We start from the raw sequence: 11,627 nt of genomic DNA, 5'->3' as shown, positions 1-11,627 counted from the left end.
CATTAGCCGCAGTGGTGGCTGAAGATGGACCAGTTCCATTAGCCTCGCAAACTTGACATATAACTTTATTATAATATTTTTTCTTGAGCAGTACAATGATATGACTGCCTCCATCTCGAGTTCGCCTTTCACATCAGATAGCTCATATTTAAAGTGGTCAACCGATGCTAGTTTTCTACATTGCAAGCTCGAAATTCTTCCCTGACTCAAACCTCTAACTTTCCTTCTGATTCTAATCTGTAGTTTACACAATTGAATAATACGGTTGAAAGCCAATTCTATGGAATGGGTTCCTATAAATACGACCTTGACTTCCGTATTACAGATTTGACCGTCATAGTAAATCACAAATTTCATTCGTCAACTCATTTCAATTTAAAACGAATTGGATATTTAGAATAAAAAAAAAAATCTTCATACGATTATCTAAAGAAATACAAATGACTATTGCAACTCAACTCTTCAATTTTGATATGAATTTGCTACGTGCCTCAGTTCTGAATATTTTGGTACTTTAATAGCAAAATAGAACAATAAGAGAGGGAATGTGTACTTCAAAATCCAATTTTGAAGACACACTTTCATCGAATAATGAAAATGGAACACTATTTGGTGCTCGAAAACGTGTTTCACAGATCAAATAATTTCATCAGAGCATGCTTCAAAAGGTATTCAGTGCCTCAAAACATGCTTTAGATTTTACCCGGGATTCTTGAGGTCAAGTACTTTTTTAGACTTTATGAAAATATTAGTGAAAACTCGTCTAGCTCGGCAAGCTTCCCTATTGACATGGCAAGAAAACACACCTAATTGGACGAGTTTTCACTAACATTTTCATAAAGTTTGCAAAAAAAAAGTACCTTGCCCTGGGAATTTTTTTATAGATTTGAAGCACGTTTTGAAGATATTCGATGAAAATGCTGGTCCTGCGACGCGTTTTTTACCATAGATATTTTTTTCATTTGCAATCTCACTATTCCTTGATCCTATAAAAGGGGGTTCCCCTTTCATACTCCATCATCCCTAAAACATTATCTCTTCTGGCCTTCATCCCTCCACTTTACAATATTTATCTCTCAATTTTCTTCCTTACTTTAGTGTTAAAAATTTCTGTTGCTAATAAAATTTTTAGTTCGAGGTATTCTTGAGTCGTTAGTGATGTAATATCACTTTGAGATGTACACATTTCATATATCCTATTGAGATGAGACCATTAACACTGAAACCTATCCTATGAAAGTCGGGTTTCAAGGTTATTTTATTTTGTACGGTCATGGGTAGAAGTCTATGTAGAGGTCTCAATTGACAGCCATTATGCGGTTATGGATCAAAGTATAACGAGGGAGCCAGTTGACGATCGTTACGTGAGCACAAGCTCAAACTTTAAGGATACCAGAAAATGTTACCGTATAAATATCATACAGAAGTTTGAGGGCATAATCATATGGAAAAACTGTGGAGCTTCCTGCTATAATCAGCGTAATTTTTTTCTCTATTTCTACGTAGCCAATATCTTTAACTTTCTTTCTTATCTGAAGATTGACACTGCCGTGGAAGCAAAAGGACTCTCGGACAAACAACAATTTGCGATGCAGTAAAGGTGAATATCTTTTCGGGGTGACACCGGTTGCCATTATTAAAAAACTCATTAATAACTATAATCGTTACTGTATCGACCCGAGTTTAAATTTTATTGTGCCAAAACATTCGCTTTCTGCTTGAGAGACCTCTTGTATCCACCTCAGTGTCAGCTGTCAAATAAGAATAAAAGGTTAAAGACATCGGCTGCCTAGAAATAGAGAAATATATGTAGAGCTTCTGGCTATAATAGGCATAATTTTTTTCTCTATTTCTACGTAGCTGATATCTTTAACTTTCTTTCTTATTTTAACGTCAGCACTGCCGTGGACGCAGAAAGACTCTTAGACGAACAATAGCTGTTGCGATGCAGTAAAGGTGATGCTCCTTTCGGGGTGGCAATGGTTGCCATTATTAAAAAACCCATTAATAACTACAACCGTTACTGCGTCAACCCGAGTTTAACTTTTATTGTGTCGAAACATCCATTCTCCATTTGAGAGCCCTCTTGTGTCCACTTCGGTATCAACTTTCAAATAAGAATGAAAGGTTAAAGATACCGACTGCCTAGAAATAGAGAAAAAATTACATTAATTACACCGGAAAGCCCTCTGTTTTTTCTTATGATTATGGCCTCAATCTTGTGTATGGTATACATAATACATCATTTACGGGTATTTAAAAAGTTTAAACTCGTGAGCGCATAACGACCGTCAATTGGCCCCTAGTTATACTCAAACCCATGGCCGCATCACAGCCGCCTACTGGGACATCCACTTAGACTTCGATTCATTACCATATCAAGCATTGTCACCCCAAAACTTGACGTCCATAGGATGAGTTTTTGAGGTAATAGTCTTATCCCAACATGACATATGAAATGTATGTGTTCTGAGAGAAGTTTTCACATCCTTGGCCCCTCAATTCTACCAATAAACTTTCGTGATTTCACCCTTTAAACCTTAATCCCTAAAAAACTTTAACCCTAACAAAATTAATAAAACCCTAACCTTAACCCTATCAAAAATAAAAATAAAAGTACTTTTACACATTCTTTTCAAAAATGACCTATTTCTCTAATTTAAAAAAAATACCTAAAAGTCCAATTAAAAATAACTCTCTGCATATATATTTAATTTAGCACTGTAATTTGATGAATGTTCTTTAAATATGATATTAGTAAATTGATAATTTCATTAAAACATTTTGAAATTTAATGAGGGTGAAATTAATTTTTAAAAATTAAATTTTTTAGTAATCCATAAAAATACGTGTGATTTTTGGAGCAATTTGGTGGTGATGAAGAACTAGATAAAAATCAAGAAAATAGGGGGCAACATGCCTAAATAATTTGCATGTGAACCGCAAAGCTCGTTTGTTTTATTCTGAATTTATTAGTATCTCAGGATTTTATTTTAATTAAAATGCACAGATTGGAAGAATTGATGAACTATTTGTTTTTATTTTTTCCTCCAAAGTCAAATGATACTTGGTTAATTCATTATTTTTTATACCAAAACCTCCGTCCACGCTCATTCCTTTTTCTTTTGGAAACCAAATTAATGAACCTGTATTTCATTTTATATATTTTCCAAATAAAATACTACGCCTTCACAACATGTAGCCCTGACTACATAACCACAATTGCCTATATAACAGTTTTTAATTTCAATTTCTCATTAAAATATTACTTATTTAAAGAACAAAATGAAATTTATGTATATAATAGTAAAACACATCTACTCTTAAAATAATATCTCGATTTAATATTATTAAAAGAGATAATCATAAATTTGAAATAATTAATTTCTATAAACTACAAAAATACGTAAATAATACCTTGATCATACAAGAAAATATTTTTCTTTAAAGTTATAATTATACCAATGGTTCTAATTATAGTAATTTATTTTTGTTTTTGAAATTAAGATATTTTTCATTATTGTTTTACAATACATAGAATCTAATTATTTCTAATTTATTAGAATCAATTATTATTAACTCGAATTAAATATTACATGAAACTCTAAGGTTAGAAAAGTCTGGACCTTATCAAGGTAAATAATACTCTATTAACTCCAAATTCAAGTAGGATGAAACTCAAGGCAAAAGGTCAAATAATACTTTAGATATTTTAACATTTGTAAAGAGTCAAATAAAACTCCATTGCTTGGGCCATCAGCAAGAATATAAAAACAAGTTGTGTAAATTATTTTCTTCCATGTAACTATGGACTTTCACTCTCACAGGCCAAATCACAAACAGGTGGGCGACAGCTTCCCTTCTTCGGGAAGTAAAGCTTAAAAGATATATATATAGAGAGAGAGAGAGAGAGAGAGAGAGAGAGATGAGAATCTTGGGTTTCAAGAAATAATCCTAAGAAGGCACCTAAAAATGGGGTATAATCCAAATTCAATTTAAAAAAAAAAAAGAAAAGGAAAAAAAATAGCAAAATCGTGATGCAACGTTGTCATTGTCTGCAGGGTAAATATGCATCATCAACCATCACAATCTATTGAAAACCCAACAAGCTTAAATTCGTTAATGGTGGTTGTTAAGTTGGTTAAAAGGCACCTAATCGAACTGCAACATTGAAGGAGTTCTTCTATCATCCAACTGCGACATCTCAACAAAAGTTTATAGCTTCATCATTATATATTATTCAGTATTTTATGAAGGCCGCTCGCTTATTTGTTACTTCAGGGCCCAGACTACGACCCCATGCTTTAATTTGTTTCTGGGTTCTTTAGTATCATGTATCTGAAAATAAGATCAAATTCTTGAAAAAAAGATAAAAACTTTTTAAACTTTATTTGATAAATATCCAGGTTGTTTCTACTCAATGAAACTTAACAGTTTCAAAAGCTTATTTATAATTACTTCATTTCATGTTCTCCAAAATTTAAGTAAAAAATAGAAAGAAAAAGAAATATTCAAATTTGAATAATAGAAGTCCAAAATTCAAGCATATACACCTCAGCATAAAATGGCTACCAACCCCACCCCTCGGGCCCTTCATCTCTGTTGGCCAATTGGTGTTCTCTTTCTCAAGCACAGCTGGTTTCACAAGTGAGCAAAAATTCATTTACACTTACCAAACAATTTTGTCTTAACATCAGTATTGTATTAGAATTTTGCCTAATAAGACATAACTTAAGTGAGAAATCACCCTAAAGTACTTGGGTTTTTGTTGCCATTAATTTGGATAATAATGAATGAAATAAAGAGAGTCAAGATTTAATGACACGATTAATGCCTACTAATTTGTGGTACCAGATGCTATTGATACTAACAGATGAGGTTATTTAAGGCTTAATGATACAATTAATATCTTATATTTGATTATATTTTCAATTAAAATTTTAGTGTGATTTATTTTTGTTTACACCAATTCTGAATTCAATTTCTAAATAACCCTTATCACTACTCTTGAAACTAACAACATTCTATTATTAATTTGTAATGGAGAAAACTTTGTAACATTTCAAAATGATTAATCATTGGAGTTAGGACTAAACATTTTACATTGGCAAGAATCATTTTCCTTTTGTTTATGATTTAGGATGTTGTTTAAATTAAGGGAGTTGTTGTACGGATAGTTAGTGGACAAAGTGTAATTGTGATTTATCTAATGATTCCTAATCATCTAAATTATAGAATTAGGCCAACTAACAATATATAATTAAAATTAGAAAAACAAGCATTAAATTTTTCTCAAAGCACATGGACCATTTACTACCAACTCCATGTGCATGGATAACCAAACTTCTTTCCTTCTCTTTTTCTCTCTCAATTAAACATCATTGTATCTAGCACTGTCATAAGATGCCGTGTCCCCTACTTTGTTTGTTCCTACTAATCACCTGCATATCCAATCAATTTCTTACACATTATGATCATTCTTTTGTTCATAGAATGGTTAGCTGGTAGCTGAATCATTTTTTTATGCTTGAATTACCAATTTAACACTTGGATTTGGGGTCCCCTAAGAATCATATTACATTAGATTCTTAGTTTTTATGACAATCTTTCAAACTAATCGGTTTAGAATTATATCAACAATTACCATAAAAAATCATTAAAAATTCAACTACCCACACATGGTGACACAATGAGACTCAAACTTATCCTCCCTTCAAACAATAATATGATTTTTAATCCTAGTGATAAATTGACAAGAACTAAGTTAATTGTTGTTCAAAGAAATGAAAACTGCCTGTGTTGTATCCAACTTATGTCTACATACCTTCAGCTTGAAAACTACAAGTTAAAGAGTTATTAGAATTTGGAAAACAAGAACTAGCCTGCATAGCCAACTTCGCAAACCTACTATGGAGATAAGGACCTGTGTACTCAAGCCAAAGGGTTGTTTAACTTCAGTGCACCGTAACACTGAACATCATCTGAACTAAAAATATGAAGGTCAATCGAGTTTCCATCGCTGGTTCCAATGGTCTTCCAAAGTTTGCTCCTGCTCTAGTTTCCTTCTTTTTGAATCCAGATGTTTGTTTCTTTTTAGAGATGTATTTTGTTTTACACTAGACTCTTTCCTGAGCAATGATGGATGAATCCTTTAAGTAAACAGAAAGATGGCAAGAAAGTATGAATTGCTCACAATGAGCAAGAATGTACAATTTACCTCTTCTCAGAGCCAACCGTTTGTTGATCAGGCTTTTTGGATGCTCCATTTACTAATTTGGAACTCATTTCCCCTGCATTTACAACATAACTATCAATAACAGGATATTGCACAGATTTGCAACCAGCATTAGCAGAGACAGTTTATAATCAAACACCTGTAACTGCATTAAGAAACCTTATGCCTTGAGAGTGTCTATTTGTTGTCACTTTATCTCCATTTCTGCTCATTCAAATGCAGTTCACACTAATCAGTTGATTCTCAACTTTGTTCCATCTTCAAAGGGGCTTATAGTTGCAGAAGAAATATAACCAATGCTATCAGTTACATACCTTAATGCCCGTTTGAGTGCATCCACAGATAGTAGTTTAACTGGCTTAGAGGCCTTTTTCGTGTTTGTTCTATCAGATAGAGGATCAACCATGTATATTCCTTCCGATCTAGGAGGATTTCTAAATGCTCTTCTCAAGTTCCTGTACGATTAGAGAAAAGAACGTCAATAATGAAAATTAGAAAAGGAATAAATTAAGCAATTTAATTTAATACGAGGATACAAAAATGAAATGGAGCATTGATCACTTACCCTCCCATTAGCTCAGTCCGCTTTGTGGAATATCTTTCTGACGCTTTCTGCAGAACATAACAGAAAAGTGTTATCTAGGGGTAATATACATCCTGCTCCCAAGAGATAAAGATAAAGAAATGTCATGCCTACCGATTTGTGATATTGACAATAAGTGCCTTGACGTCTGAAATAAATGAAGACATTATAAGTAAAAATATAAAGTGAGAAATTACACAGACAAACATACAAAGAAAGCTGGATAACTTAGAGCCTTGTGTTCAATTGATTAAAGAGTTGTTTAACAAGATGCATGACAAAACATAAGTGCCAAATTGCATTGGTCAAAAAGCATAAGGCTGACAAATAGCTTCAAAAACAATCTAAACAAAGAGAAGTCATGATTTCACATCTAATTTTATATCAAAGATTTTCTAAAGAATCAGTTTTATTTACTTCTTGCACAAACCAGACTCCTTAGACCTGAACCTACCAAGAAATTTTCTACAAGGGTTAGGCATTTCTGCTCTTCTGACCCGATAGTTACCATGCACTACAAGCAAACCGCTAACAAGGTAATGAGTACAGGAAGTTTATAATCATGGTTTGTTGATGATGCAAGCACAAGAAGGACGGGCCATAACCATTCATTTGGAAGCTCACTAGCATCATTCAAATCACTTTTCCATTTAAGCTTCTTTTTGCCAGTAGTAAACGCTGAAACTAGATGCTGAGAAGCTTGTTACTATAACATTACTTGGATTAATCAATTAAAACATATACCATTAGGTGCAAAATAAGATGATTCTCTCAATCCCATTTCTTGGCAAGGTAGAGTATATGTGATCAATTGTTCAAAGAAAGTCAACATATCAAAAAACCCTAAGCAAGACTTGTAGCATACTGCATACTTATTTACAACGATTGTGCAAGCCGTCCCATCTTTTCTTCTTCCCTTGCAAACTCCATAGTCAGCTGAAGTGCCAATCTTTAGAATTTGGTTGGGCGCAGCAACACTCAAGGAAAACCCTGATCCCTACAAAAAAATACAGAAGATATCACTTTCTTCATGAAGGGTACCCAACAGAAGCCAATTAAAATACGACAAAGTTGATACCTTGGTGTCTTTGCGAACAGTGCAACTGAATAATGCAAAAACGGTTCCAACCTGCTCCTTACTGTTCTGCTCATAAGTGTCACCAAACAAGAAAAGAGAGACAGCATTTTCATCTAAGCACCCAATTTTCCATATGCTATAGCTTTTCCCAATAGAGCTAGTCTTTGGAATCCCCTTTTCAATCAGCACTCCTATGGTTGCCCAACATCCATAAAGGGTGTCTCCCACCAACAAATTCCTGTAAATAGCCAAAATATATTGTCACCTACCTCATGAAGTTTATGCATAACTATGTTTCATTGAGGGCTTTGCAAGGAATATTCTCGCTAAGGCAACTTTGAAGGGAACTTAACATCCAAAAGCAGGAGAACTAGCTAGCTCAAATGGTAGCATTCTCCCCTGTAAATGATCTATATGCCATCAGTCATAGTGTTGAGTCTTATTTAGACACTCTGAGATCCCACTTCATGAACCCACTAAAGAATCTCAGCAGAATGGAAAGACAACCTCAACCAAAGACAATATCAGATTTGTTGAGGCCTGAAGGTCAGACCCCTCAACAGAATTCTAGCAATAAAAGCGTATGTTACAACTAAAAGAAGTAAAATTGCATACTTCAAAGTCGGTAGCCGAACAAAACGTATGTCAGACAAGTGCTCACTTAGCTCTGCAGGGCTGACCAATTGCTTCCTAACAAACAGAAGAAAAGCATAAGCTAAACATGAGAAAAGAAGTATCAAAAGATAATTGTCAGGGCTTTTCCATTTGACACTTGGCATGCATGGCTAGCTTTGAGGAAAAATAAAGAATGAAAAGAGTGAAATCTTTTAGCCATTTTTTTGCCTCCAATAATCACAATAGTCACCCAAATCAATCCTAGTCATTGTTAGTCTGGTTTTACCTTATACGCAAACCTGAAAACTTCTCAACTTGAATATCATTTGAACTCTGTGGCTTTGGCTTAGCATATCTCTCAACTGATTTGGGTTCATAATCAAGGCAATCTTCGACAAAATCCTTAAAAACAGACAAGTCTGCTTTCCCTCTTCGCCTTGGCGATCCATCATCTGATTGGTAGCCTACAAAATTTGGCAAACTAACTTGTAACAATAAACTGAGAGATACCAATTACCAAATTCAAAAGCAATAAAAAGAATAGGCAAAACCCAGATGTGAAGCAAACCACAAATAAAAGAAAATTGGGAAAACGCAGAGCCAGAGCCAGAGGCAGAAGCAGAAACCCAAATCCAAAAAGGGGAAATAAAAGATACCCTGAAGGGCTTTATAATGAACAAATCCAAAATAAACCCAAAACAAAGTGTGGAAAAAAATGTAGCGTGACGAGAAAGCGTGGATAAGTTAACCTGGAGACTGAGAGTGGGGACTTGAAGGGGAAGCAGGAGGCGTTTCCAAAACCCTCTCTTGAAGAGACAAAAGGAGATCAAGATCGTCTTCGTGGCTTGTCATTGGTAGTGATGTTTGAGTAAAACAGATTTAGGCTAAAAGGACAACGATTTTAAGCTCTCTTTTTATCAAATGAAATGAAATAATCGAAAAATATTTAGTGTAGGTATATATCAGGGTTTTTTCATAGGCATTCTGGAGGGATTCTTGAAAGACGTTTTGGAGGGAAATAAAAGAGGTTCGCGACTTGGTCGAAACTTCATCTACCGGAATATAAAACGCAGCGTTTTGCTAAATTAAGTATACAATTTTCTTTCTTTGCCCACATTCTACAATTAGTATAATCTTTTTAAATTTATTCTCATTTAAATACATATATTATAATAATTATATTGAAATTTATAAAAATAAATTCAACAAAAATGGAGAGAATAGAGAACCTGATTTCCTTTGAAGTATTTAATCATTTGCAAAGAAGCACGAAGAAAATTAAAGCATAGAAAGTCATTAACGCCAGTGATACGGGATAACTTCCTAGATCGTGGGTTTTGTGGTGGCTTATTTAGTGAGGAAAAAGAGAATTCCAGATTTGACACTAATCAAGACTACGGATCAAGTGATTCACTGCTCAGTTAATGAGGATTTTAAGGAATGAATATCCTCTTTATGTTTAGCCTTCTTTTGATGCTAAGAATCGGTTTTGGGATAATATGATTAGTTTTTTAGGTTGTATTACTCAACCTTGGACTGTCACATGGGATTTTAACGACTTTGTTTTTCTGGAGGAAAGATGTTGTGGGCATGGCGATTGTTTTAAGCATTTTATGCAATTTTAGGATCGATGGAATTTTTGTAATTTGTTTGATGTGGGTTATATGGCTTCAAAGTTTACTTGGGTTTTGAGAGTCCATGGTGTAGTTGTTTTGCAAGAATGTTTGGATTGTGTTTTAGTACATGCTCTAACCTTGCATTACTTCCTAAAATTGAATGTTGTTAATCTACCCAAATTATATTCGAATCATAAACCTATACTTTTTGTTACATATGTAGGTCGTGTATGCCTTCCCATGAAGATTATGCATAACTATGCTTTATTTAGAGCCTTGCAATTAATATTCTAGCTAAGGTAACTTTGAAGGGAATTTAATATATATATATATATATATATATATACAAAGGAGAACTAGCTAGCTTAAGTGGTAGCATTCTCCTTCATAAACGATCTATATGCCATAGGTCATGGGGTTGAGTCTTGTTTAGACATGTTGAGATGCTCACACTCTATAAACCCAGAATGGAATGTTGTTAGTATATATAACCAAATTATATTCGGATCATAATCCTATACTTTTTGCTACATACATAAGTTGTGTACGCCTCAAGGATAAAAGGTCTTTTTAGATACAAAGCATCCTAGTTGACTATTAATGAGTTATTTGGTGGTTTTTAGAAGGGTTGGTTGGAAAATTCTAAATCTTTAATGATGGAAATTGATGGAGGTTACCAATATGGTCAAAGAATGGAAAGGAGTGCACTTCGATAACATATTTAAGAAAAAAAATGAACTCTTTTACAAAGACTTCATAGTATTCAAAGATCCTCAATGGATCATTTTTCTATGCTTTTACAATAGTTGGAGGTGGATTTGGCTAAGGATTACCAGTGGGTCTTTTCCTAGGAAAAATTACTTTGGTTTAAAAATCTCGTGTTGATTGGATCGTTAATGGTGAGCTTAAGAGTAAATTCTTTCATTTGTCAATTATCATTAGAAGAAACATGAATCAAGTGAAAGGATTATTCATAAATGATCAATGGGTGACAGATTGATCCAGGCACATCGACATGTTGATTTTTATGCACAACTATTCAGTGACAGAAATGTTGTGGACATATGTATTAATTGTGGTATATTTCGACCTCGCTTGACTATAGAGGAATAGGAAGCCTTGCTTGGGACGGTTAGCATAGACGAAGTTTGTAACACTTCATTTTCTATGAAATCTTTAAAGGCACTAAGCCCTAATAGTGTGCAACCAATCTTTCTCCAAAAACACAAGGAAACATTTAAATATACTCTTTTCAATTTGTTCAATGAGCTATGACTTTTGGTACTTTTAATGAGGCAATTCAAAGGTGTTTTTAGTTATTATTCCGTAATTTTTCATGTTGATTGTATTACCTTGTTTAACACTTCTTACAAAGTTTTGTCAAAGATGTTAGTTCATAGGTTGCAACCTATCCTTCAAAGAATTGTAGACCCCTTTCAAAGTAGTTTCTTGGCTGGGCGAAGCACCTCTAATAATATTTTCATTATGCAAGAGGTAGTA

The 11,627-nt window shown here is 33.8% G+C and overlaps 1 protein-coding gene across 1 annotated transcript; it reads right to left on the bottom strand.

The window, feature by feature from the left end:
- Positions 1-5,606: 5,606 nt before the first annotated feature.
- Positions 5,607-9,609, bottom strand: LOC108464569 (uncharacterized). The gene is made up of 11 exons (XM_017764929.2): positions 9,261-9,609; positions 8,798-8,975; positions 8,512-8,586; positions 7,897-8,134; positions 7,691-7,815; positions 6,933-6,966; positions 6,801-6,847; positions 6,550-6,690; positions 6,375-6,439; positions 6,218-6,290; positions 5,607-6,128 (listed from the first exon to the last, which is right to left on the bottom strand). Exons 1-11 carry the CDS (start codon positions 9,361-9,363, stop codon positions 6,002-6,004), a joined length of 1,206 nt encoding a protein of 401 aa, XP_017620418.1. The 5' UTR covers positions 9,364-9,609; the 3' UTR covers positions 5,607-6,001.
- Between the last annotated feature and the right edge of the window lie 2,018 nt (positions 9,610-11,627).

Source organism: Gossypium arboreum, chromosome 2, assembly GCF_025698485.1.
Source record: "Gossypium arboreum isolate Shixiya-1 chromosome 2, ASM2569848v2, whole genome shotgun sequence".
Classification (NCBI taxonomy): Eukaryota; Viridiplantae; Streptophyta; class Magnoliopsida; order Malvales; family Malvaceae; genus Gossypium; species Gossypium arboreum.
This window is presented reverse-complemented; position numbering and strand designations above follow the sequence as displayed.

What these genes read in the sequence shown, in the direction of transcription:
- LOC108464569 (XM_017764929.2), bottom strand. Translation starts at nt 9,363, where the DNA reads ATGACAAGCCACGAAGACGATCTTGATCTCCTTTTGTCTCTTCAAGAG. An exon ending in TGCACAATCGTTGTAAATAA is followed by an intron (nt 6,967 to 7,690) that starts GTATGCAGTATG and finishes CATTTATTTCAG; the next exon opens with ACGTCAAGGCACTTATTGTC. An exon ending in ACGGTTGGCTCTGAGAAGAG is followed by an intron (nt 6,129 to 6,217) that starts GTAAATTGTACA and finishes ATCATTGCTCAG; the next exon opens with GAAAGAGTCTAGTGTAAAAC.